General features: G+C 56.2%; 1 protein-coding gene across 2 annotated transcripts in view; it reads right to left on the bottom strand.

Moving 5' to 3' along the window:
* Positions 1-575: 575 nt before the first annotated feature.
* SFXN5 (sideroflexin 5) overlaps positions 576-27,842 on the bottom strand; it is a 102,842-nt gene continuing 75,575 nt past the window's right edge. The window contains exons 11-14 of one of the 2 annotated variants that reach the window (XM_054586858.1): positions 26,549-26,664; positions 24,959-25,044; positions 18,942-19,059; positions 576-3,644 (exon numbers count right to left, since the gene is read on the bottom strand). In XM_054586858.1, coding sequence (XP_054442833.1) covers positions 3,567-3,644; positions 18,942-19,059; positions 24,959-25,044; positions 26,549-26,664 — 398 coding nt within the window. In that variant the 3' untranslated portion in view covers positions 576-3,566. The remainder of the gene's footprint in view (positions 3,645-18,941; positions 19,060-24,958; positions 25,045-26,548; positions 26,665-27,842) is intronic. The other variant, XM_054586859.1, reaches the window with a different exon arrangement.

Raw genomic sequence — 27,842 nt, forward strand, 5'->3', positions numbered from 1 at the left:
GAGGAGCCAGAGCTGTCAGGAGGCAGCCAAGGCCTGGTGCTGAGGGACTGTGGAGGCTTTAGGGAGGGGCAGAGTCCCCAGGGCTGGTTCTGGGCACAGTGTTGACATCAGGCACCTTTCCGCTTGGCGCAAAGCTTTCCACCTTATGTAGCCTCTCTTGGCCCCCGGCAGCCCAGAATGACCACCCCCTTCCTTCCAGTCCCCTTGATATAAACAGAGTGAGAATCTCCCTAAGGTCCTTAGCCACCCCAGTTCCTTCACTGGCCCTTAGTAAGCACTCAGCCAACCACTCCATACAGGGGATTCCTTTGGCAGTTCCAACTCATCCCGGTTTTCCAGTTTCCTGTCCTCACATGCTCTCGCCCTTTCCTCTCCGCCCCCCTCCCACCCCGCCCCGGGCCTCCCAGAGGGCCTGAGCCCTCCTGGCCCTGGGCCTGCATCTTCCTCAGGGGCCTTCCCGTACGATCCTCAGCGGGCTCTCCGCTTGTTCCCACTATGTTTCCCTGACCCCCGCCTCTCTCACCCATAATTCACGAAACAAGCCCCGATGCTTTAAATCCATCATTTATTGCCCACAGTTCATTAGTATTACATAAATCACAGAGATGGAGACACTTTCTGAGAAGGTTAAAAGGACACTGCAAAGCAACCTGGGCGTGACCGAGGCGTGTGTGCTGGAGCCTCGCTCACCTCAGCCCAGGGCTGGAAAGCCACCGTGCTTCCGTCTTCCGGCCCTTCTCCTCTCAGGACCCCACCCTTCTGCCAGGCTCGAGGCCCAGGGCAGGAGACAACACCCTCCCCCCGACACATACCCCACCCCACAACAGGACATAGAAAGGGATCTGTTGGCCATTTTCACTCATCAGCCATCTTGACATCTTGGGCTTTTGGTCCCTGCACACGCAGACCGTTCTCTGGAAATGGGAGAAGGCATCCCCAAGCCTTCAGGAGTGTTTGCCATGACCAGAGGAGGGCCGGACAGATACACAAGAGCTGGAGAAACAGCTGCAGGTATGCCCTGAATTCAGGCACCGCCGGGCCAGCCCTGCCCTGAGTCGGCTCCCTCCCCAGTCATGGAACAGTCTTCCCGTGAGACTTCCCTTCGTCTGGCCTCAGCACGGGGGTGGGGGTAGATGTTAGCCAAAGGTTCCCCCTCCATGCCAGGGCAGAGCTGAATCTGTCACCCTCACCTTGAGCTATAAGGATCCTTTGCCTTCCCCACCCCTGCCAGGAGGAACCCCATAAATCACCTAAACTTGCATTTGGGAGCATGACTGGAAATCATCTGGGGGGCAAAGTAAGTAAGTTATGAGATGCAGAGGCCACAGGGCCAGGGCTGGGGTGGCACTGAGGTGGGGCGGGGCCAGGGCAGCCAGCACAGAGGCGGGGGTTGGAGAGATCCCATCTCTGCCAGGCATCTGGAGGGGGTGGGAGTACAGCTGGGGTGGGCAGTTTTGGTCCCAAGGTAAAGTGCACAAGAATAAGACCTGACGAGAGGTGGGGCAGGGCGAGCTTGAAGTGAGCTTTGCAAAAGAGGCCCAGCCGTGCCCAGCCCCCAGGCACCGGCACATTCCCGTTATGGCGGGAGCAACTCAAACATGCCTGCCTCTCCAACACTGTGGCACCCCTTCCCTCTGCTGTTCTGTCTTCCATGCTTGTCTCTGCCTTCTCCCCTTCCTGATGGGCAGTGGGTGGGCTGCCCCTTGGGGGAGTGGGGGCCCCTCAGGGCAGCAGCCTGCAGAGCCAGCTGGGGGGCACCAGGGCCTGGCTGGGAGGTGAGGGTGACAGGGGCTTCTTGTGGGGTGTAGGGTGCCAGTGCCTGCAGAAGAGCCACCTTGCCGCATCTTCTCCCGCCCTAAGGGCAGCAGAGCTACCTGAGGCCATGCCCTTGCTGCCTTGCATTAGCCTTTTCCTGCACGCACACGTTCGCGTCCAGCCACATCTCTCCGCAGGTGGAGTCACCCAGGGAGCGGAGGTCCTGTGGCTGCAGGTTGAGGGCTCATCCTATTAGGGCTTAGCTGAGGGGTCCGTTGAGACTCATGATTCCTCTTTTGTGGGCCTTTCAGACACAGGATTACCCTGCTCGCCCCCTCCTCAGCCCCTGAGGTCCTCTGCAGAGTTGTCCTCTTTCCTGGCCTGCAAGGGAAGGGAACCGGCAGCCAGCGACAAGGGGCCTGAGGGGCGGTGCAGGGTGAGAGGCCCCCCACTCAAGCCCAGGCATCCACTCTACCTCCCCCTTCAGAACTATAACATGTTTGGCAAAGGTCAAGTGCTCCCAGGATATGGCGTCACATACAGAAGAGCAAAGTCCAGGTTCTGAAGCCAACTGCTGGCCATTCCCAAACGGGCCTGCCCCTTCCCAAGTCCAGTGTCCATGTTGGGATGTGCCTGGGATGACCCGCATCTGAGCAGGACAGGCAAAGACGAGATCTGGCTGGAAGAGCAGGTAGGAACCCCTGGATCCGGTCCTCTGGTTCCAGACTGGGAGTAGAGGCTCAAAGAAGGGAGTGGGCTTGTCCAAAGTCACATAACCAGCCAGAGCCAGAGTCTGCCGTTCCTGGGTTGACACTCCTTCTCAGATAGGTGCCGAGAGATCTGGCCTTTGTTCTCTCTGAGACCCTCAGGAAGCAGTGGGATGGGGCAGGCAGCCTCAGTGGCTGGAGAGGCTTCCCCAACACCAGTCAGCCTGGCTCCAACCCCGCGCTCGGCCCTAATGCCCAGCTTCCAGCCTGGTACTGGGAAGGAGGACCTTCCTGAAAAGACCAGACTACATGCCTACGGCTCCTGTCTAGAGTTGGGATCATCTCAGGGGCCTCAAATATATTAGGGCTCCATAAAGAGTGATGCCAGCCCCAGCGTGTTGCTGGGCTTTAAGTAGAGGAATTGGTTTGATAGGTGAGGCACGGATCTTGAAGGCCAGCCACACTCAAAGCCAGCTGATCATGGAATCTTCCAGAGGCCTTCAGTGCTCCTCGATTTCCTGGGCCACCTCCTGGGGACCTTAGTCATGGCTGGTTCATCCTTTGAGGTGCAGACGGCCTCCCCTTTCTTCCCCACCCCTGCCCAACCCAGGGAGACATTGGTCTTGGCCACAGTAATGTCTTAAATCTACCAGCCCAGCCACCAAACCAGCAGCTCAAAGGGCTACCCCTACTCTCACCACCAGACCACCTGCTAGCAGCATCTTGGCAGCTGCAACCAAGGCTTGATTCAGATAAAAAATTAAAAAAAAAAAAAAGTATAAAAGGATCCTAATTCTACCCTGTGGGCACTCTACAATTTTTCAGCTTCACACATAATTGTGCTGAGTAGAGTTTTGACAACCCCACGTAAGGCCCAGAAATGCACTTGATTATTTTTATAGGAAATGTGTCAGAATTCCTCTCCCTTATGTTAACATGTGAATGGATTAGTCTCCCTACCACTGTGGATGGAGACCCTCCCAGGTGGCCCAGGACTGCTGGGGTCAGCTCGCCCCACCTGCAGGTGCTGCTCAGGAGACTCCTTCCCCGCCCCCAACTCCCCAGGCTGGACAGCGCCGCATCCCCGGGCCGGCTGGCCACCACTCACAGCCCCTTGTTGTACACCACTGTCCGGCTGCTGGTGGCCCGGGCAATCTCAGGCTCTAACTGGGATGTTTCAATCTGAGGAGAGAGTAAGAACAGAGGGCGGAAAAGTGAGGGGGTTGAGAAGGAGGGGGTGGGACGGGAGGCTAGGACTAGGGCAGTCGGGGCCCACAGTTCTCCCCCGCTGCCCCTGGCCCCCAGCCAGGGTGCCTGTGTGCCACCTAACACATGTCCACTTTTTCTGCCATCCTGCCAAGAGGCTCACAGCATCCTCTTCGACCCAGGTCGTGCCTCTTCCTCCGACAGAGCGTCCATGCGGGTGAACATCCTATGCTCTGACCTCTGGGTTCTGTATTTCTCTCGTTTCCAATGACCTTGTCCCCCTGTGCTGCACTATCCCCTCCCAGGGCCACCCCATGGACCCGGCCACCAACCAGGGCGGCTCTAGCAAGACTCCTTAAATCTGAACCCCACTCTCTCGGACCCCATAGGCCCCGATTATTCCAGCACCCCACTCTCGCTCCCTGTCTGCTTTTAGACCACAGAGACCTCAGGCCCCAGATTCCCTGCAGCTCGGTTTCGCGTTCTTCCCCTCCAACCCGGCCATGAGGGGCCATCGCCCAGCCACTCCCTAGCTCCAAGGCCCTTCCAGCCCTGACTGGCAGAAGCCCCGCTTTGGAGGAAGCCAATCATGCAGCCACCTTGTCTCCGCTTGAACCTGACCACCTGATGGGGACCACGCAGCATTCGCTGTCCGTGACTTTGGCTGGGTCCTCCGGCCGCCAGCAACCCCCACCCCTGGCCACATTGCCAGTCACCTCCCTCTCCATTCTCCACAGAGGTCACCTACCCCCAGCTCCCCGCTCATCCTGAGCAGAGGAGCCTCCTTCCTACTCAGGGAAAACAGAAGGCAACAGAAGGAACCCGGCAGTGTCCCATCATCGAATCCACGGCCTACCAGTGTCCACACTCTGCTCCACACCTGCCCCTGCTACCCCGCAGCAACCACCCGTCCCCTCAGAAGCGGACCCCCCGGGCTCCGCCGCCCCCGCCCACCCCAGGGGCCCACTCCGGCATCGTCCTCCCTCTTCCCCATCTTTTCAGTTTGCTGACTCCTGCCCAGCCGCACTCCAACCCAGAAGAGAACCTTCCAAGAAACGCCCCACTTAACCCCATGCCACGCCGCAACGACCACCTGGTCCCTCTCGTCCCCGAAAACCAAGTTTCCTCAGGGCATTATCTCCAGTGGCAGCCGCCTCCACCTCCTTACCTCCCACTGATTTTTCAACTCACAGGAAATCATGCTTCTATCCCCCCACGTTCCACCAAAACTCTTTCTCTCCCAGGTCACTGCTAGCCCCCCTTTTTGTGACATCCGCTAAACACTTCTCAGGATCCCTGGTTGGACCTCTTCCCTGTACACACCTCTTGAGTGACTCAAGCTTCCCGGTGACTCCCAGATTTGAGGAGTCTCCCCTGAGCCTCGGGCCCACGACGGACTGCTGACTGGACCTTTGTATGGCTGTGTCCTCGGCACTTTAGACCAACCCGTCTAAAATGGGACTGAATCGCCCCCCCACCCCGCCCAACCCAGCCCCCCATGCTGCCACCCAATGGTACTCTGGCTGGAGACCCTGGGGCCTTGGCGAAAGGTGCCACAGACTAGCCCTGCTGCAAAGGACTCAGTCATACCCAGGCTGTGCATGTCAGGGGCCAGGCAAGAGGGAATTTGATGGCACTAGAGCTGGTGGGCAAGGCAGGGCTTCTCCAGAACGGGGACCCTTCCCCTGCAGTCCCTCGTGCCCTCGCACCCAGGCTCCAGCCACCTGAGAGGGCCAAAAAGACAAGAGCTAGGCTCAAGGCCTGGGCCTCTTCCCCGCCCCCTCCCCTCAAACCACCTCCTCCATCCCCACCCCTGCCGGCCTCTGAGTCCCCTCCACTCCACCCGCTCCCCTCGTCCCTGCGCTGCCACTGACACAATGCACAGCGCCCACGCTTAAAAATCTAAATGCTTTTGAAAATGTTTAACCTAGTTAGACAAATTAGCAAAAATTTGTGCAAAACAATTTAGGTATTTAAAATATTCAATGTTTTTAAAAAACTGGAAAACTGTTCTTAGCTTTCAGCTGCAAAAACCAACAAAATATAACATCCCAGCAATCTTACCATGAGGTGTAACATAACCCTTCGGGAAAGCTGTTAAACAGCTACTGAGGCATCCTGGGAAATAGCACTTCATTTATTCAAATGCACATATGTCAGGCTTTTGCACCATATGTCATTCCAAGCTATTTACAGTAATAATTAAATCTTAATCAACGTTTAACCTCTGTAAAATGTTTGAAGAATCCTAATCACCCTTCAGACTGCACTAATGAAGGAGAAATATATAAACATAAAAGGAAAATGATGCATAGATACCACGCTGGAAAGAACAGTAATTGCAAAATTGTATTTCTTTTAAATATAATCAGTAAATGATGTAAAGTAAGCCAAGGAGTATTTTAAGTTAAGACATCTTGGATGTCAGAGGTGTGAGCAGCTAATTTTGTTCTGCTACCCATAACAGATGTAGCATATTTTATTTTAGTGCCATTATTAGCAACTTCCCATGCCGGCTTTCACTGAAGCACTGAGGCCCGCATGAAAATCGGGGAGGCTGCTGCTCACCACCGCAGTGGAGGACCACGGGCCAGGGCCCGGCCTGCTCGGCTCACTCCCTGGAGAGGGCTGGCCCAGGTGACCGCCCGCGCCCGCCCCCGCGGCGAGGCTCTCACAGACCCGGGGGGGCCCCCCAGGCTCCCCACTGTGCTGAGGGCAGCAGGTAGGAGGGAGGCCTGGGGGAGATGCAGGCAGTGGGAAAGTTCTGGGGGGAGGTGACTGGAGGCACTCAGGGGCAGGGGCTTGGGGACAAGAGCTGGCATTCAAGGCTTTTTCTCTCATTTCAATTCAATCAGCCTTCAAGTCAGCAGCTGTTTATGGCCACCAATTCCATACACCAAGGCTGGGCACACAGAGATGGAGAAGATCAGCCCATGCCCTTGAGAAGCTCGAAATCTAGGGGAGGAGTCAGATGTGAAAGCAGATGGGCCCCAGAGAGACAAAGTGCCATGGAAACTGGGGAGGGGGTGGAGCTACCATGTACTGATGAAAGAACAAGGAAGGGCGGCTTCTCAGAGGAGGCGGGCCAGGAAGGACATGGAGGCTTTTGGTGAGAGGTCAAGAAAAGCTTGCTGGGCGAAGGCTAAACCGTTCGCTGGCCAGCATGGCCTGGTTGGTATGGGCAACGCTGGCCGTGTGGGGTATGTGGCAAGACACGGAGGTGGGGCTGGCACAGGCAGGCCCCTGTAGGCCGTGCGGAGGTGTCAGCCTTTTTTCTGAGGGTAATAAGGAACCATGGAAGAATTTTGAGCAGAGGTGGGCTCCACTTTGGAAAGGTCTCTCCGGTGGTGGTGGGTGTGGAGGATGGGCTGGAGGAGTCAGGGGCGGGGGCAGCTGTGGGAATCAGAGATAGGCGCCAGGTCCTGCCCTATGATGCTGCCGCTGGGGATCCTTTCTGAAGATGAAATCCATAGGAGTTGATGACCAATCCACGTGGGGTAAGAAGGAGGTGTCGAGGATGACTGTGCGTTGGATGATTCCTAATTCTAGCTCAGGAGCTGGGGTGGCTGGTGACGCCATTCTCAGAGGCAGGGAATAGGGGAGGGGGATGGGCCTGGAGGAGGGTGATAGGCTCAGGTTTGCCCATGTTGAGTCCGCCAGGTGGAGAAGCTTGAGTCCCAGGCTCGGGGGCTCTGGGCAGGGGTCTGGGCAGGAGGACAAGCCCAGGGTGTGTGAGCGCAGCCGGAGCCCCAGAGCGCAGGAGCCTGCCCAGGAGAGCAGATGGAAGGCGAGGGTGCCAGGCCTGGGGAACAGGAACATTTGAGGGGCGGGTGTAGGGAAGAAGCCCATGATGGCGGCCTTGGCGGATCAGCCCAAGGAGCGGAAGGAATGGCAGAGGGTGCCACAGACCCCAGACAGCGTGGACACTGGGCAGAGTTTTCCAGGTGGTTCCGGTGAGGACTGAGAGGCTTTGGTCTCGGCATTGGGATGCGGTGAACCTCTGGGGTCCAGATTTCCTTTCGCTCAGTGTGGACCCCAGTCACAGCCTCTCACCTCTGTCCTGGGCCAACTCAACTGGCCATTGGCGAAGACCCCTCCCGCTCTCTGGCCACAGCTGGAGGTTGGATCAATGGCTCACCATCTTGAGAGCTCAAGGGTGCCAGGACCCCAAGGTTCCTCACTACTGGGCTAGCAAGGGAGGCCAGGACAGGGACACCTGGGCTGCACCCCACCTTGAAGGTCACCTGCCTAAGGTATGGGGTCTGTGTCCTCCATGGAAATCACATCCAGGGCCCTGCTTGTAGATAAATGTGAGTCAGGGCCTGGGCGAGGACAATGGAGTGCCCTGCAGCAGCCCCGACCCGCTCCGGGGTCCCCAAGATAGGGCAAAGGGCTGTGCTGTTCTCTGGGGGTCCCCCTGCTGTTTGGGGGACTGATGATGGGCAAGAAGCAGAAGCTGGCTGTGTGTGCCACGTTGGAAGCAAAATGAATGGCACAGTGGCTACAGTGGTTCCCAGGCAGGTTATGGTAGGAGGGAGGCGCCAAGGCCCAGTGGGAGAAGGGGGTGGAGCAAGGAGGGGGTCCCAGCACCTGCTCAGTGAAAGCTAGAGCCCAGGGTAGTGGGCTGAGGGTAGGGCTTGGTTCTGACCACAGAAAAGCCCTGAAGGGTCACTTCTGGGAAGAAGGTGACAAGGGGAAAGGGAGCTGGGCAAGAAGGGGCCACAGGGGGAAGGGCTGATCTAGCCCCACGTGGGGGCAGGCAGGAACCTGGGGGCCCCTCTGTTCAGCTGGTGGACCCTTCCCCAGGCACCTGATGGCCCGTCAGCAGGGCCCCTTGAGGGAAGGGGGTGCCTGGGGTGGGGAGCCATGACCATGTGGGCCTGCCGGGAAGGTGCCCACCCTGCCACAACCTAAGCAGTGCTGCCCTGCTAGCCTTCCGGGGCTCTGAGGCAGAACCTGCACCCTTGTTCTGGATGCCCCTCTCCCCCATATCAGAGCCCTAACCCCATCCCCAGGCCCAACCAGGCCCTACTGCTCTTTGCAGCAGCTATTTCCAGACTTCTGGTGGCACCTATGGTCAGAGGCAGCAAACATGAAGCACTAGGTCCAGTATCCCCCAGCCTCCCTTGAGCACCCCAAGGTCTAGCTGGCCCTGGAGTCCCCTACAGCAGTCTGACGGCCTTCCTTTGTGGCAGGGCAAGGGTTAACCCTGAGCTATTTGCCTCTGTCCCCTGGCTCATCTTGGGTGGGGGGCCAAAGTCAGGAATGCATTTGGGGCCACCTCTCTGCCTCAGCAGCCTCGGAGCACACACACCTGCAGCCAGCGGCCAGCGGATAGTTTACATATTTGAACCTGGAGCTAAGGTGCCGTAGACATAAACAGGAAACTGGATCCCCAGCCTGTGCCCCATTCTCAGGGGCTTTTACCTACTACAAAGAACTTCCTCCTCTTTGCCTTTTTTCTGGTGGCTTTTCTGCCTCCTTTTCAAAGGCACGGGGTTGGGGGCTGGGGTGTTCAGCGTGACCCTGTGACACTGCTCAAAGCCACCTCCTGCCCCTGGCCAAGGGTTTGGGCCTCTGAGGGTCCGCAGGTGGTGAGGACACTGACATGGGTTCAATGCCCAGGCTGGCACTCGACCGACCCTGTGTGCCCGACGCCTCTGCCAGGCCTGGAACCAGCTTGCTTCCTGAGCAGCCCCGCTTTCCCACCAGAGCTGGGCAGGCCTCAGGTCCTGCTCAGACGCACACATCCAGGCCCCACCTTTGGGAATGCTGTCCTGAGTGGTGGGCAGGGGTGTTAGGCTGCCGCTGAGGAGCAGCTGAGGCCTGAGCCCGGGCCTGAGGCCTGAGGCCTGAGCCTGCTGCTGGCTCTGGGCTCCCATTGCCTTCTCAAAGAATGCCAGACTTCTTGGCTGGACACTCAAGGCCTTCTCTGTGTTTCTCATCCACTGGCTGCTTTCTGTTTCCAGTACATTGTATGTTTAGGATTTGAAGCCTGAGTCCAGCTTCTGAGGCTAATCCTCTAAGGCTGCCTCCTCCAGGAAGCCTCCCCTGACCTTCTCAGACTAAATCCATCCTGCCACCTCTGGTGCCCCTGGCACTTATTTCCATCCCCATCACATCCCCAGTCATAGGCCAATTCACTGACCATCTGTGAATACAGCAGTCCCCTACCTCACCCCAGGGTGAACCACTCGAGACAGCTCAGTATCCATGTGCCTTGTGCACTACAGGTCATCAATAAAAGTTGAACTGACTGAACCAAGCTCCGCAAGTGCAGGAATCCTGTCTTAGACCTTACCTCCTCTGCTGTGGAAGCTTAGACCCCCTCCCCATTTTGGAGCTTTGCACCGTTCCTGAGTGCCCTCTGGCGGACCAATTTCAGAATCATTCTCTGCCCTCCATCTTCTCAACCCAGGGGCCTCAGTTTGCCCATATGTGCAGTGGGAAGATTTTCTACCTCCTGGGGTTGGGATGAGGAGAAATCAAGAAACGGATGGAAGAGCCCTTTGGAGGCTTAGAACAACCATGTGGTGCTTTGTAAGGAAGGCAGGACCCTGTGGTTATTTACCCCCACGCCCAGGCCCAGTCTCGCTCACCGGCCTGTCCTCACAGCTCATAAGGCTGAGGCCCTGCTGTGGGCCAGGCATGTTTTAAACACTCCACACAGAGCAATGCTTTTAATCCTCTCAACAGAAGCTTTGCACAACTAAGCCTCCTTCTTTCCTGTCCTGAATTCATCTAAGCATTCTAGAAGGTCCTAGAAAGAACCAGGGAGAGATAAGCTGAGAGGCGGCCCTGCTGACGCCTGTCCCTGGGGCATGTGTGTGCATGTTCGAGCATGTGCTTGTGTGTGGGCCTGTATGCACGTGCAGGTGTGGGGTTTGGGGAACAGGCAACATGACAGGTGGCGTTGGCGTTCCTGGACTCCAAGCATCTTTGCCATTCCCATCCGTCCCCCTGGGGGGTCCTGTGGGCAAACTCCAAGAAAGCAGCGGGTGGAGAGGCAGCAGATTTCTGATGGCAAAAATAGCCCACTTTGGAGTTCAGTAGGGACTGATTAAACCAGTAAATGAGAAAAACCCCAAACAAACATCTCCAAGCAAAGTAGGAGATGGATTTGAGACTGGAGGGGAGGAGGCCCCTGCTCTGGGAGACGGTGAACACCTGTGGACTCAGGAAAACCACAATGTTCCCTAGGCATTGCCTCTGGCCTCACAACAGCCCCGAAGAGCAGGGGAAGCAGGACCCAAGGAAGTCAAGGGGAGTCCAGATGACCCATGCTCCATATTAGGTGTGGATAGAGTTTCAGTTCTCAGCCTTAGGGACACCCTGCCCCTAAGCAAAGGTACCTGTGTACTGAGGGAGGGTAAAAAGGAACTTGTCCAGAAGAGGGAGATGGGACATGGAAAATAGCATCAGAGTCTGCATGTGTGAGGTGAGACACATCCTGATGGAGCTCATCAGGGAGGGTTTCCTGGAGGAGGGGTCATTTCTAGACCAGCTTGGATGAAGACCTGAGCTCTTTCCCAACTCTTCCAATTCTTGGCTGGGAGTTCAAATGTTTTCTCAGAGAAAGAGGCAAGTGGAAGGAGACATTTGCTTCTGGTGGGTCACGGCTCCCCGCCAAGTTGGTTCATCAAAACCATCATTTTCCTCAGGGCTGGTGATGGGTTGAGAGATGGTGGAGATTCTGGTACCCACTGGGGGTACCCATATTCTTTTCCTGTACGGTGAGGCTGTGCCTCTTTGTTTCTTAACTCTGAAAGCTGGAGGCAGAGAAGGGAGGGGTAAGGGTAGGGAGCGAGAAGGGGGTGGCTGAAGCTGACCCTTAGGTACTTTATGTGCAGCAAGGAACCGGCCTCTGTGAGCCACCCTCTGGGGCCAGGCCAAGATGTGAATGGTCGGGAGGATGCGAAGAGGGCCTTAGCCTCCTCAGAACATGCTTCTAGTGCCCTGGACCCCCTAGGGCGGAGGCGAGGAGGGGCTACTGGGGGTTAACAGGGCCTCCATGGAGACTCAGAACAGGAAGCCCTGGGGGCTCTGATGATGTCTTTCCTTTCAGTCGGTGTGTTTGGCAGAAGCTGGAGGGGCTGTGGAAGAGGGGGGAGGGGGTCTCTGCTGAGATGTCAGGGGAGGCCAAAGGGCAGGAGCCGACAAACCCACAAACACAGGGCAAACAGGCCCAGCAGGATAGAATCCCAGCTGTTTGTGTTCCCACCCCAGCCCCTATTGCTGCTGGGAGGCCTGGAGAAGCTGAGTGAGCGATGCTGGATGTTTGGAGGAGGACTAGGCACTGCCCACTAACAAATCGGCACTATTCCCCAGCCATGCCTGGCCCCAGACGGTGGCTCTCAGAGAGCACACTCATGCTGCAGATGAGACACCCGAGGGTCAGCATCTGACATAAGGTCACACAGGACACACTGTCAGCAATCCTGACTCTGGAACCAGGGCCTGGATTTCTGGTTCCACTTCCAGAATCCAAATGGGCAGAGCCAGGAAGAAACTGAGTTCTGACACTTTATCTAATGGCTGGGGAAACTGAGGTCTTTGAGGTCAAGACCAAGGTCATATGGATAGTTAAGGCTAAGGGATAACAGCCCTAGGAGGGCAGGCCTGGGGGACACAGGGTGACCCCAAACTTACCTAGGGACAGGGCCATGCCACCAGTGGCCCCCACTCCCCTGAGCCTCACTCATCCACAGAAGAGCCCCACCTTTTCCTGTGGACACATTTCAGCCTCACCAAATCAGCTAATTATTGACAGTTGGTGAAGGGGAGATTTCACTTTTTCCTCCTGTTAAACTGCTCCTAATTAGTTCCCTGTCACCACGGCTGGCTCCGCCGCCCGCCGCTCGCCGTTCGCGCGGTAATCCCGCTGCACAGTGCCTCATTAACCTTTTGCTCCTCTCCTGCCGCCTGCCAACAAGATGAAGACAAAAACAGATTGTAGAACAATGGCTGCGGCTTGTACGTGCAGCCCTGTTCCCCAGCCCCCGAGCTCCCGGGGGAAAGAGAAGGGTAAGAGAGAGGGTAATGGGGTTGGGGAAGAGCCCAAGAGGAACCAAGGAAGGAGAAAGAGGCACAAAGACGGACAGAAACAGAAATAAGCAGGGATATGGGGAGGGGGTCTTGGCCAAAGTACTGCTTCTTGCTCTGGAGAGACATGAGGTTCATTAAACGGGATTAGAGGCGCTCCCAGGTGGGGAACACTGGCTATCAGAGTTGGAGGGACATTCACATTCTCTGGTCCAGCCTTTTTGGCAGCCAGGCCCATGTGCCTGGAGATTGGACCCTGGACATGTCCCTTGAGGGACCCAAGTCACCAGTGTGCCTGCGTGTGCGCGCGCATGCACGTGTGTGTATCAAGTTATTCTAGAAATGATCTCTCCTCCAGGAAGTCCTCCCTGAGAGCCCACCCGGGTCTTTCTCAGCTCACACATGTGGACTTTGGTGCTGTGTGCTCCCTGTGTCCCACCTCCCTCCCTCAGGACATAAGGGTGCCCCTAGGCCTGAGAACTGGCACTCTTTATCAAATGACCACACTTGCCTAGAACCCAGAACCTCGATGCCCACTGAGGGCAGGGCCAGAAAGGCCATCACAAATCGGGACCTAGCATGTCACAGAGGCCTCCACAACCTGCCTGACCTGACATTTCTTGTTTACTGGGATTCTGTCCACCCTGCCAGAACAGAGGCTCCCTGAGACTGGGGGCTCCGGCGTGGTACAGGAAGGGGAGGCGCTCAGCGTCTGCGATGTGGGGAACGGACTCTGGGTGCGATGGGCCCGCCCGTGCCTGGGCACTGCCTGGACGAGCCGGCCTTGGCCAACGCCGCATAGCCTTAACCCGCAGGTCACAGGGTCCACCAGCGAAGACCCCATGCTCCCTGTATGGTGACATGACTGGGGCCCATAAGGGAACCTTGTGCCCCTGCTCTTGCACTCAAGTTCCTACAGAGGTTCCCTACCTGCCGGCCCACCAGACAACCCCCTGCAGCTCTGGGTTAGAGATCAAAGGCACTAACACCTACTCCGGAAGGTCCCTGTGAACGTGGACGGGGATTCCCTGTGAAGGGAAGGAGGGGAGTCAACGGGGGCTCAGACGTGGGCCTTCCCATTTTATAGCGAGGTGGGGGCGGGCAGGGGCGGGCACGGAACCCTTCTGTGGGTACAGAGCCCCTTCCACCATTACCAACTTGGGACTTTGGGAAAGGAACTTAACCTTGATATGCCTCAGTTTCTGCATTTGTAAGCGGGGACTGTTATTGGTACCTGTCTCACTGGACTGTCACATTCTAGACCCCTATTTCCCCACCACAGCCAACCAGACCTCTCACCTTACTGGACTCTGGCACCCCATCATTGTCCTCCCTCCAGCCCCCAATCTCCAACTCACAGAACACCCAGTGAATAAAACTGTGTTTGCTGTCCTCCAATGATTTCCCATCCCTGAACCAACTTCTTTAAACGAAGAGAGAAACTTGACTACAATTTTGCCTCCCACACTGCCTTGTCTAGCTATACCACCCAGTTTCCAAGTCTCGTCGACTTCTAGTTTCTTCTGCAGCAGCTCACCTGCAGAGAGCCCCCTCTTCCTTGGAACCTCCTTGTCCTCAGCACCCATGAAGCCACTCCATTGGGATTCTCCCTCTGCCCCTGGCTGCTCCTGATGCCTTTTCTCCCTTCCCCCCGATATGGACCTCACTCTTTCCTCGACTTCAGTTCCCTCTGGGCACCTAAGGTTCTATGCCTCCAGCCAGTATCTCTCCCCAAAGCCTGAGATGCATGCATCTAACTGTCTAGTTAACATCCCTTGGTATCAGTAATACCTGGGACTCGAAGGACATCGGGAAGATTTAACACGACAAGGCATGCAGAGTTTCCCAGCATGCTGCCTGGAAGTAGGTGCTTAGTAAATGGTAGCTATTATTATTATTTGCGATTTTAACTTTAACATTAGCACCACTTCAATAGGCAGAAATACTGACTTGAAAAGACCAGACAAAACTCGCGCTCAGGGACTGAAGTTCTTTTCCCAATCTCTGGGGTTAGTGGGTTGAAAACGTCATGCCAAACGCCAAGGCCAGCCAGGTTAGGAACCAGTTCCTAAGTGCAATTTCCAAGTTCTCTAATTAATTAATTAGTGTTTCAGCGATTACTCCTGTTGACAACCTAGGTGGCTCTTGGCAAGGTTGGGTCAGCTCAAGCAAGTCCAGTCTTATTGTGGCAAATCCCACTTGCTTCTGGGATGTGAGACATGATCCCCATACGGCAGAAGCAGCTTCTCGTTAGACAGAATTAATTGGGAGGATGAATCGGGGGAAACGAGGTCCTCTCAGCCAAATGGCTGATGGCCTTGGTGCTGTCAAACGCCCCATAATGCCCAAGCCTACCTGCATCCTGTTGGGGTTGATGCAGGTGAGGAGGGGGCTCTGGAATCACATCCTTTCCCTCCTTTCCCAGGAAACAGTCTTATTATGCAATGACTATATTCTCCCCAATCTAAAGAAAGAGGCCTGGGTTGTAATGAGAAGGACTTTGGTTAGACACCCCGAAGGACTGTCTATCTGAGGCAGGCATGGGGAAGAGAGGAGCCTGACTTGGACATGGAACCTCTGTGAGGCGAGGGCTGCCCACTTAGGCCACTTCCTGCCCCTTCTACATCACTTGACCCACAGGAACACCCGTTGAAGACCCACCGCGCTCCTCGACTCTTCCCCGCGGCAGGGCTCCCCCAGCTCCACCTCTCTCCACGCCCCTCACCTTGCGTAGGTTTGGTGGTTGAGGAAGGAGAGAAAAATCCCACAGAACAAGCAGATGTGGCATTTTCTGGGAGCTCTGGGCTGGGAGTGGTCTCTGGGGTTTCCTCCCATATCAGCACCTGGCTTCTGTGACTTTGAGCTGGTCCCTTGGCTGCTCTGGGCCTCCATCTCCGCAGAAGAGCCAGCAGGATGGTAAACTGGGTGACCGTTAAAGTCCTTCCTTTCAACAGGGACAGCCTAGGGTTCTGTACTTGGGGTTTCTCGGCTGTGAGTCCCTCACCTGTGCAGACAGGTAGAGCCACAAGAGCTGCCTGAAGCTTCGGAACACAGCGGTGCCTCCGAGCATGGGGCTTTTGGGCCCTCATCTGGAACCACAGACTCAGCGTGCCTATGCGGAGAGATGCAGTGGCTTCGGGGGGTGCCAGGTCCAGCCGTTCCGGCAGGCAGATGGCAGGACCGTGGAGAAGTGCCCTCCCTCCCATCTTCAGTGCTTCCAGGAAACCTGGAACCCTGGGCCCTGGTCGGAGGCCCTGATCATCAGGTAAGAGCTGTGTGGCTTTCATGGGGTGTGGGAAAGAGGGCGGGAAGGGGGTCCCCGGATTCATGACAAGGCCGCGCCCTGTGGGCACGGGGGTACTGCCGGCACAGATCACACACCGGGCTTTCCATCCTGGTGTGGCTTGGCTCCCATGACAGGACCCCCATCATCTCACAGCTTCCTCTCAAAACTCGGAGGCTCAGTGAAGGGAAGTGACTCTAGTCCTTACCCTCGGAGGACTGCAGGGCCTAGAGGTTGGTCACCAACACCTACTGTAAGACCCTGGGTCTCCAGTCCTCACAGCCCTGGTCCAACACCCCAGACCCTGTCTTTTCACCTTCCTCAACTTCCCTCTGGGGACCGGCACCCCGCTGCCATTTCTCGAGGGCAGAGCTGGGTCAGTCCTGCAATTGCACATCCAGAAGTGCCCATCTCCAGCCACGGCTCCCCTCTGCCCATGACGTCAGTGCCTCCAAATACCACGTTCACACTCTGACCCCTGGTCTGTCTCCCCATCACTACTTGCTTTCCTCTGTTTGCTCGCCCATCTTCACCTCAGACTCCAGGGTCTGCTGCTTCTCTTGATCTCCTACCCACCTCCCAAAGGCCCCACCCAGCGGGATAAAACCCTCTGAGCGAGCCGGCGGTCAGGTCTGGAGCTGGCCCCCAGCACCTCTGGGCGGGCAGGCCCTTCCCACAGCCATCGGCCCGTGCCCTTCCTCAGCCTTCCCAACGGCTGAGCCCCTGCACTGCCCGTCAGGCTCTCTGACTTCTTTGGTCAGATGTCTCTCCCCCTCGCTCCTCTGAATGTCTAGAACCTTCTCCAGTCCTCAAATATCTGACCTTCCCTTCCCCACCCTCTAGCTCAGTCAGGAGACTACAGACCGGAAGCTATCAGAACAACTTCCTTAACCTCCCCGCCCCTGAGCCCCAGGCGAGCCCCACTGCCTCTGCCTCCCCCTCCTGAAGCAGGAGGGCTCTCTCCCCGCCCCTACTTCACGGACTCTGCTCTCCCACCTCCTTGTCCCCCTGTCCTCCAGGCCTCTCTTGGTGCCTTCCTCTTGCATTACGCCAGTGCCACTTTCTCCCGTTTAAAAATGGAGGCGATATCTGTGAGTCTGCTTCTATTCAGTGAGTTGATTTTGTTCATTAGAGTCCACATATAAGTGAAATCACAAGGTACTTGTCTTTCTCTGACTGGCTTATTTTACTGAGCATAATGCTCTTCAGGCCCATTCATGCTATACTGCAAAAGGTAAAATTTCCTTCTTTTTTTACAGCTGAGTAGTATATCATTGTGAAAATGTAATGCAGCTTTCTCATCCTCTCATCTACTGATGGACGCTTGGGCTGTTTCCAAATCTTGGCTATTGTAAATAGCGCTGTAATAAACAGAGGGGCGCACGCAGACACAGACAGCAGGATGGCGATGACGAGAGGGAAAAGTGGGGTGGGGGGAGGCGGAAGAGGGTGTGGGGGGATGAATGGTGATGGAAGGGGTGGTGGACACTTGAGGTGGTGGACAGACAATACAACATACAGATGTAGTATTGAATTGTATACCTGAAACCTACATAATTTTATTATCCAATATCACCCCAATAAATTCAATAAAAAAGTAAAAAATGAATAAATAAATAAGGGGGAAAGAAAAGCCTCTCTTGACCCTACGCCTTATTCCAGCTGCACGTCTGTTTCTCTTTTCTCCCTTGGCATCAAGTGGTCCACGCTGCCATTCCGGGTCCTCACCCGTCAGCGGGGCCTGCCCCTCAGGACAGGGTTTGCTTTCACCGTCTGAGATGCCAATAGACTCTTCAACTTCATGGAGCTTCATGTCTCAGGAGCGTCTGACTCTGTGATTGGCTCACCGCCCCCAAAATCCCATTTGGCTTTGTCCTTACCACCCTGGTCACTTGTCCTTAGATAATACCCCCAGCCCGGGGACCTCTCTTCTCCTCAGGCTTGCTGGCTGATCCACCTACAGTCTTTGATTTCATTACTGTTTTTCTTTGTTTTTTTGCGTTTTATGTCGGTGGCCCTACTTCTGTCTCCCAGACCCGGAGCCAAGTTCCCACAGGCGCTTCAAACCCCACTTGTCCATCCAACTCAACACGCTGTCCTCCCTCAAACCTGCCCCTCCTTGTGCCTCCATCTTGCCACGTAGAACCTACATCTGCTTCGTTGTTAAAATCCAGAAAGCCAGGCGCACATCCTGCGGCCCCCTTTCGCTCCCACCACGCGCAGTTCACCAATTCTCATGAAGCTTCCTCCTGACTCTCTCCGAAAGGACCCACTCCTCTTGATGCTCACTGCCAACAGCCTGGTCCAAGCCGCCGCCATCGCTCGCTGGACACCCGCCACAGCCTCCTGATGGCTGCTTCTCCTCCAGAGCTCCAGCCCTGCCTCACAATGCAGCCATGGGGACGTTCAAAATCAGGAAACTGTGGTCCTGCTTTGCACAGCTCTTCCGATGACAACGACCTCTCTGCTTTGGCTCCCAAGTTCTCAGCACGAGCTGAACTCAGGCCCCTTTACTTGACCCACCTCATCTTGCCCCGCTCTCTGTTTGAGATGCAGATTTTCCTCCGCTCTGGGACATGCTGTGTGCTGCCTCACTTCCAGCACCTTCACCCCAGGTGACCTCAGCCTATGTGCCCCATCACCCACTATGCACCTGACCAACTCTAGCCCGTCCTCCAGGCCCCAGGAAATGCCACCTCCCTCTAGGCTCACCTCCCACATCCAGCTGAGTTGGTCCCATCCTAACACTCCTCATCCTTCGTTTTCTATTGCCCATTTCATTGTTGTGTTCACTGCTTCCCCCTCAGCTCAGAGAGGTCAGTCCCATTCACGGTTCTGCCCCAGTGCCCCGCCCAGTGCTCCGAAGTCAGCACCCAGTAAGCAAGTGTTAATTAACGGCCTAACTGCATCCTCCCTGTCTCGCCCCTTTGGCCCCTCCCCTCACTAACCTCTGACATCTGTGGGAAGAGGCTGATGGCCAGAGGCAGGGCCAGGCCGAAGGCTGCCAGGCACACGAGGCTTTGCACAGGGAGGAGCAGCCGGGGGCGCGCCTGCAGGAGAGCCGTCCTGTGGGCAAGAGAGGAGGAGGCAGTCCCGTGAGCCCCGGAGACAGGGTGAGCAGGCCCCTCGTCACCACACTGGGTCCTACTCAGAGTCCCGGGACCAGGGCAGCATGGTTGGGGGGCCAGTGCCAGCCCGTAGCTAAACAGCTGTGGTGGAATTCTGCCTTTGGGTCTTCCCAGTTGGCACCCTGCCCCCCAAGCCCTGCCGCGAAGGACATTGCTGGACGAACTCTCAGCCATAAATCATAACGAGCACTTGTGGGGGTCCCTCCCATACCCCACCATGGGTCCCTCCCTGTGCATAAAAGGCCACATGTTTGGGAGACAAAAGTGGAGGCTGTCAGCCCCTGTTCCTGGGGACACACAGGAGAGTAAGTTCACCTTTGAAGGTAGGACATGATGAAATAGCAAACCAACCAGAGTAGGTGCCAAGTCCAAGGGAGGAAACAAACCACACACACACATGCATGCATGTGCACACACATGCACACACATATGTGCATACATATGAATACACATGCACACAACCGGGAGGGGATGACCCTCTTCTGCAGGGGGGAAGAGAACATTCCCCGTTGACTACTTCATCAGCTTCCATCCAAGAGCCACACAGAGGGGCAGTGACTTGCCCAAGGCCAAGCCCGCAGGTGGCCAGCAGGGCTGCTGCCTGGACTGCTGACTTCCTGTGAGGGCTGCAGCTCTGTGCTGCTCCTGGTTCCTGCCTTCAGGGCCCTTTGCCACCTTTGTCACAGCATGTCACAGCTGGCACCCACTCTCCATGACAAGCTTTTGAGATGGGATTCCTGGGCAGGAGACGGTACTGAAAAGCTCCCTCCGGGCCCTGGGACCCCAGCTCCGAGACAAAGAGGGCTCACCAGACAGAGTGGGGGCCAAGCCAGCCGGCAGACACGCCTTCACTGTGCTGTCCATTCAAGCCTTAGGCTTCTGTATAATCCAGCAGGACCTTTAGTGACGACCACCGGGCATCGTACTTGGGGAGGTCTAGGGCGGAATGTGCCAGCAGGATGGATGACTGGACAATTTGCAAGGGGACATTGGGTGAGCGCTAAATCTGACCTCGATCACCGTGTCAGCTTCCCTGGGACTAGGACTGGCTTCTGGTAAGAAGCGGGTATAATCGGGTCTCTCGCCCAGGCCCCACTGGAGCAGGGCTGCCTGCGGCCACAAGCAGGTGAGAGGCCTTCCTGGGACAGGGCCTCGGCGCGGTGAGGGCAGCAAACCCCACACTGTCACCACGTCCTGGGACAAGAATCCCGGGGCACCAGACCTTGAGCAGATAGCCATTAAGGAGCAGCAGTTCTCCGACTTAGTGTTTAGGCAGCTGGTTAAAAATGGAGACTCCCAAGGGCCCCCTTTTCAAGAGATCCTGATTCAGTGGGGACAACACTCGGGAACCTGCATTTCAAACAACCCCTCAGGAGTCTAAAACCACACTTCGGAGAAACCCTGGCTCAGGTGTTCCTGCTAAGGTACCAATATGATCCAATTATAAATTCTGTGCAAGTAAAAGGCCTGGATATAGTAAGTGCTCAGTAACTGTGCATTGTTATTGCCCTTATTATGTGCAGAAAGAGGGAAGATCCCGGTGGCTGGGCTGTCCTCCAGCCCTTCCCACCGACCCAGACCCCAACATCTGTCCAGCTGCTGGCTTAAGCCTGAGTTGAGTTGTTGGAGAAGGGAGTGCCCACACCATCAAGAGCTGCAGGACAAAGGTGTCTAACAAGCTTAAGCCCCTCTGACCATCCCCTCAACCTCGGCCCAGGGGCCCCATCCTCTCCTGCTCCTCCAGGCAAGCCTCACACCAGCCACGGGCTTGGCCCAAGGCCTCCTGGGCTTCCCCACGAGTCATGGAGGGGCCAGGAAAAAGGCTGAGATGGACCCTGAGACCTTTATAATGAGGATCAATTTCTCTAGCAGGGCAAGGAGGTGGGACACAGGGCTCACTCTTACACACAGGGCCTGGGCCTTGTTCTCAAGAGGCTTTGGAAGGAAGGGCTTCCCCTCCTGTCCCAGTGGCAGTGAACAGGACCTCAGTCCCTGGTGGGGATTAGAGCAGGGGGAATGAGACAGGAAGGTGTGAAGTCCCTGGAAACAAAGCTCCAATGGCAAGGAAGGTGACAGGGAGGAAGAAGCTGGCAGGTGAGGGGCAGGCCATTAACTCAGTTTTTGGCAACTCCTGGCAGTGACACCAGACAGATCCCTTCCATGGGGGGGCTGTGACCTTGGCTTCTCTCTTAGGGGCGGCTGGTGGAAGTCCCCACGGGGAAGGGGATCCATGAAATCCCAGGCCTTCAGGGAGGAGGCAGGCCTGAGACGGCAGCCAAACAGGGGCCTCCAAGTCCCAGCCCAGAGCAGCAGGAGAGCGAACACAGCAGGACAGGGGGAGGGGAGGGGAGGGAGACAGCAGAGAGGGACTGGAGAGGCAGCTGGGGGAGTTAAAATATGCAGATGGAGAGATGTGCAAATGACTGGGAGAAAGGAAGACCCGGATCCCAAGGAATGAGGGAGGCAGGAGTGGCCTCCAGAACCACAGTGGAGGGTATGGTCTGAACCCCAGGCTGGGGGGTGGGGAGGATGGTGAACCCCAGGGCCAGAGATGCAGGGCTGGGGGCAGAGAGCTGCTGCATTTCCCTTTGAGTTGGGGAGGTTATGGGCAGAGAGGCTGATCTCCCAGCCTGGGGTTTAAAACTAGCTTCCTCTTCAACACAGTGAAGCTGTGCAGGGCGAGAGAGGCTGTGTGTTGGGGGGAGTGGGCGCCCCCACAGAGGGAGGCCCACGCTCTGGGCTGAGCTGGAAGCCGAGGCTCCTCTGCTTCTAACCTCAGACACTTCTTGCGGTCTCAGAGAGAGCAACACCTGAACATGCCTGGCACCCATCGCTCCTATCCTAGCAGGAAACCCAGAGGCATCATCTCCGTGGGCCCCTCGCAGAGATAAACTGAGGCCAGAGGCGTAGCAAGCTGGGTCGCAGCCCCACACACAACAGCTTGTCTCCCCACCGCTGTGCATTCCCTCAGCACTTGGAGCAGTTTGAGTTTGCGCTCCATTAATTTGCAAGTAGGATGCTTTGTAAGTGTTCTTTTGTCTTTTTTCCCTGGCTGTCCTGACTCCCTCACCCAACCCACCCAACCGGGGCTCCTGAGGGTGGGGGCTGCCTCCTCACCAGCTTCCTGGGCAGAGGCCCCTCCCACTAGCACCCCTGCATGGAAAGGCTATGGGGTGCTCAGTGAGGCCCCTGCAAAGAGCCAAGGGCCTGCTGGATGCAAAGCTGGAAGGAACAAAGTGGAGAAGCAGGGCAGAGTCGTCCCTTTTCAGGTGGGAAACTGAGGCTGGGGGAGTCTCTTGGATCAGCCTGGCCCAAAAGTGGTGGAGCAAGAAGCCAGATTTCGTTTTCCTACCAGGAGTCTCAGCTAGTGCTGCTACACTGGCCCTCTTACCACCCAGTCTCGCAGTCCCCCATGTGAATGAGTAAGTATTTGAGGGTACAGACTGGGTCTTTTGCATTTTGATGTTCCTAGGGGGACCAGGCTGGACTCTTTCTCCTTCCCAGGGACCCTCAAGAGGCTTCAGGGAAGGACCAAGCAAGTACAAAGCCAACCCGTCTCTACATGCCCAAGAGACTTCTCTGGACTTGAGTGAGCCAGACTCGTGGCAGCCAGACTCTGGGCAGATCCCAGGCCAGGGAGGTTCAGAACTAGAACCATCCCACCCCACCTCCGTGCCTCTCAAAGCAGAGTTTAAAAAACGGGAGCTCCACTCTCTGCAAACCCCACTCACATGCCAACCGGGTAGGCATCACAGACCACGCTTCCCCTCAGTGAACTCCAGGCTCGGGATTCAGCTGCCTAGATGACAGAAGCCCTGCCTTCCTCATTTGTCCCGCAATGTCCTTTGCATGTTCTTGCAGTGGCTCTTATTTGGGGACAGCCACATTTCACAAGACAGCTACGTATACAAGCGTCCAGGGCACAAAAGCAATTATGCTCCCAGGATCTGTTTAGTTTTGTAACTTCCATATGAGGCTAATTTTTTATATCACAGTGCTCAACACACCATGCCCCTGTTCAGGTACCCCCCCCCACCTCCTCCCTCTTTTAGGGACAGAGAGGGATCACCTCCTCTGCTGGACAGCAGGCCCCTCATCCGCTAGCCCCAATGAGCACACTTGGCTGCTGTCAGACTGGACTCCTCGATGTCTAGGCAACAGGCGCACATCATGCCCAGGAAGCCCACCCTCCTGCCAAAATCCTCGTTTGCTCTCAGAGTCAGCTGCAGCCCCTCTCCTCCGGACCAGCCCTCCTTGCTGCTGGGCCCATAGTGCTCTCTCCCCGCAGGGTCACCTTGGTCCTGGGCGCGCACCGCCTCTCCCCACCTGCAGCTGACCTGTGTCTGCGTCACACCCATCGCCCTTATCATAATACAGGCTTTCTGAGGTCAGGCTCAAAACTCCACTCTTCCCCAGTCCCATGCAGGGCAGGACCCAAAGACACGCTGGTTGGGTGATGTGATCTGAAGACCCAAGAGGCAGCCAGTGTGGGAGGAGGAGCACAGCTTTGCAGCCATATTCCTGGGCCGCTCCCAGCTCTGTCATTACCGAGTACAGGGCTGTAAGCAGATGATAAACACTTTGCTTTTCTTTCTTCATCTGTACAATCAGACAGCATATTTACCTCATGGCACTGTTGGGAAGGGTAACTGATTCATTTCATTCATTCATTCAACAAAACACTAAGCATCTACTATGTGCTAGGAACTGCGCTCAATGCTTTGCAGGGCACTAAATAAAAGGAATTTACTTGCCTTCATGGAGATTACATACATTATAGTGGAGCAGACAGATAATAAACAACTAGATAGAGAATCTCAGATATCACTAAGTACTGTGAATACAAATAAGGCAGTGGGAGGGGAGGGGGTGCCTGTTGCCTCCACAGGGCGGTCAGGGAGGGCCTCTCTGAGATAGAATTTGGGCAGAGGCCTGGCTGAGAGAGGACTGGGATGTAGTCTTGTGCTTAATAAATATTAGCTGTTATCATAATTTGTACTGTGAGAATAAGAAGGTATCTGAACTGGGAACACCCTGCTCCAGAACCGCCGATGGAGTGCCCCCAACTCTGTCCTTACCCTACATGCCCCTAAGCCCAAAAGTGCCTTAAGCGACTCCTCTCCCAGGCCGGGCCCCCAGGAGGGAGACAGCAGTCACCTCCGCATTTTTACCTGCACCTTCGGGCTTTTATGCACCTTGCTGCCCCCACCCAGGCCCTCCCCTCTCCCTCCCTCCAGGATTTGCCCTAATCCTCAGGGCCTGCCCAAACTAGATGAAGGCGGGCTCTGGCCCCCCTCCCTGCTAAGTTTCTCCTTCTAGGAGCATTTTAGTCTTCACGACTCAATTTCACACTCATTAATTGAGTCACTTTATCATTGTTTTTATTATTGTGTTCCCTTATTTCTTTACCGTCATGACAAGTATGTGTCCTCAGAATGTTCCTCTGAGGGAGGTAGGGAGGTTGGTACTATTCGTGGTTTATAAATGGAGAAATTGAGGCTCCGTGAGGCAGTGACTTGCCTCATGGTAGATGCCTGAAAGGCTGGTGCTGGCTCCAAATTTAGTCTCCTTACCGCAGCCCTCAGGCTCGTCACAGCTGGTCCTGCACTGTGCACCAGCAGGGCATGCGCACGCACACACAGTGATGCACACACGCACACACGGACCTCCCCGACCCCGCTCCCCTGCACAGGGTTCTGCCCAGTATAACTCATAAGTTCGATTCTAGTCACACTGCCTGGGAGAGGCTGAACACACCCGGCAGGCTGCCAGCTGCCCCCCATCCCTCCACCCTCCGCCCCAGTGGTGGCCCCCCCAGTCCTGCACCCCCAACTCACTTCTCCAGCACAGACATGACGATTGGAGGGAGCACCAGGATGGGCATGGGGAGGACCACTCGTGTCAGCGCGGTCTCCAGCAGGGCCTGAGGGGTGAGCAGAGGCTGTGGTGAGCGGGGCTCCCAGGTTGGGGGACAGCCGCCTGGCAGCACATCCCACCCCAGAGACCCCATGCATGCCTATCACTGCTAAGCACATCTGGCTGAGTGGAATAATTCATGGAATTGCTCATGAAGCCATATTCCAAACAACAGAGAAAAGTCACCCCCGTCTTCTCACCACACACATTTGAAGAGCAGATCCCCATCGCCTGCCACGCAGGGGGAGGGAGGGTGGCAACACAGAATTGGCCCCTGGAAGGGGCCTGTGCCCAAGGAGGTGCCTCAGGTGCGTGGAGGGTGCAGGGGTTTGGGAGAAGGCGTGGGGAGAACTCGAGAATCTCTATAAACAAAGCAGGCAAAGGAAGGACCAGAACAAACAGCTGGGCCGGCTGAGCCCAGGGAGCCTCTGGTGCTGAGGGAAGACAGAGATTCCAGGATTTACTTTTTTTTTTGACATCCCTTAAAGACAAAGATTCTAAAGACCTTGCATCTCCAGGCTCTGGAATGAGCCTTTCTTAGCGACCAAAGGCTAGGTTTGTAAGGGGGAGATGTTTCTGCTGTTTCGGCTCAGTCTCTGAAGGGGTCTGCCTGGGGCCTTGCTCTGGGGACACTTAGGATTCCTGGGCAGGGGAGCGCAGTCAGGGCACAGCTCAGTAGCATGTGTGCGCTCTAATGGTCGTTGTGGGGAGTTTGTTTAACCCCACTGGCTCCCAGCCCTCCAGGAATGACTCGTAGCCCCAGATCCCTAGGTCTTCCCCTAGACAGCCAGGGACTGCCAGAGCCAGGCTAAGGAACACCCAGGGCTGCCAAAGAGCTTCGGCTGCCCTGCCATTTGGACCAAAAGGAGGAGCTGACGTCATCGGTCTTCCTCACAGCAAGTCAAGAAAGAGCATAGGCTTGGATAGGAGGTTGTATCGCATAGGAAATTGAGGCCAAATCCCTTCTGACGACGAGCTCAGGACAGAAATTTTCTCCCAGGAATTTGGGTCTTTCATAATCAGCCTCAGAAAAGCCCGGGAGAGGGTCCCTCCAGTCTCCCTGACAGGTGTGGGAATGACGGGCCCGAGCCAGTGTGCAGGAAGCAGAGGACACAGCGTCGGCATTGGCAACCCAAGCCCCTGACCCTTAAGAGCCTCGGCTGGGCACTCACTTTCCCTGAGACACTGGCGGGGAGGACTGAGATGAGAGAGGGGTCTTCCCACATGGGAAGCTAATGGCGAAGGCCTCGCTGACAGGGACAAGGCTTGAGGCCCCCGTGGGAGGATCTCACAGAGGGGACACAGGGCCTAGAGCAGAAGGAAATGCTACACGACCTCACAGCTGAACTCCTGTCCCGGCACTTGGAAGCCAGAGCAGGGAGAGCCACTAATCACTATTAGGAAGAAGGCTGAAAAGCACAGGGAGATGTACAAACATACTGGAATTAAGACAAAATTACAGCCTCCCTGCTGCTGCCTCCCCGAGCCCCACGCGCCCTGGGAGGACCCACATGTCTGGCTGCAATCTTGGAGGAGCCCACGAGGTTGCCATCACCATCCAGGACATCGATCCCTTCTTCCAGCTCCCCGTACCGCATCAGGACCACGTTACAGATATTGGCGCTGGCTGGAGAGAGAGAGGGGAGCAGGGAGCAGGAGTGAGGGTGGAGGGTGGCATTCCACCTGGGGGAGACACTGGGCTCCACCCTCATCCAGGCCTCCCTAACCCAAGCAACAGAGTTCTGAATAGATGCCCAGTTTCTGTTCAGACGCAGTGGGTATGGTGCCTTTCTGCCTGGTGAGGGATTTGGGGGCCTGTGGGAACCTGGGGAGCAAAGGTGGAAAATAACCAGTGTTAGGGAGCAATAGGAAACGAATGGTTCAGGGCTTAGAGAGCGATCACTTATCAAGGAGGCTGGCTGCTGCAGGCAGGCCGAATGGATGCCCTTCTGGGGAGGCTCTCTGGCCTGAAGACACAGCCCCCACTGGGGCCTGATGCTCCACTGTCAGCAACCCAGTCTCCTGGGCGGCCTTTCTGGGCATCCTCTTGAAAGGCCAGTCCCCCACATTCAGCCCCTTGCTCCTCAGAGTGAATCAAGTTCCCAGAGATTTGCTTCCCTGACAGCAGGTGCCAGAGCAGGCACAAACCTCAGTGCTCACCCAGCACCGCCCCCTCATCATATGGATGGAAAATTGAGGCTCAGGATGCGTGTGTATGGGGGGTGGGTGATTTATCTGAGGTCACAAAGCAAAGTGAGGCACAGCTGAGGGGCCAAGGACCCTGACCCTTTGGATACCCAGGAGACAGGGAAGAGGGGATGGGGGTCAGGCAAAACCGCAGGAATATCTTCCACATTGTTGCTTTGCGTGGTGGGTTTCTTCCTTTGGCCATGCCCACTCATCTCAGCTGAGATCGTGGGGACTCGGGCTGAGGGAAGGGTTCCTGGCTCCTTAGTTAAAGCGCTGGGTGTCAGAGTTTGGGGGCCGCCCATCAGCTGGTGACTAGCATAGGAACCTCTTCCGGCTCCTCTCAACTGGGACGCACCTGGCTGGGCCTGGGCCCTAGGCTGGGTGTGTGCACTGACCTCGCCTGAACTCGCCCAACCCTGCTCCAGGATGGAAGTGGGGGGACTTGGGGATGGTGGGTGGGTGGGGAGTAGGGGGTGACAAATGTGGAGCCCGCCTGCTTCACTCCTCCCCACCAAGCGCCTTGCTGTGTTTAAAGTTTTAATTTTTGCTAATTAATGTCAATTAATTTTGTATAATGAGTGTTTAATTTTGGGGAGTGTGTGAGCCTGGGAGCGA

This window comes from Pteronotus mesoamericanus, unplaced genomic scaffold (genome assembly GCF_021234165.1).
Source record: "Pteronotus mesoamericanus isolate MK-2021 breed Mesoamerican mustached bat unplaced genomic scaffold, CSHL_Meso_final contig_98, whole genome shotgun sequence".
Lineage (NCBI taxonomy): Eukaryota > Metazoa > Chordata > Mammalia > Chiroptera > Mormoopidae > Pteronotus > Pteronotus mesoamericanus.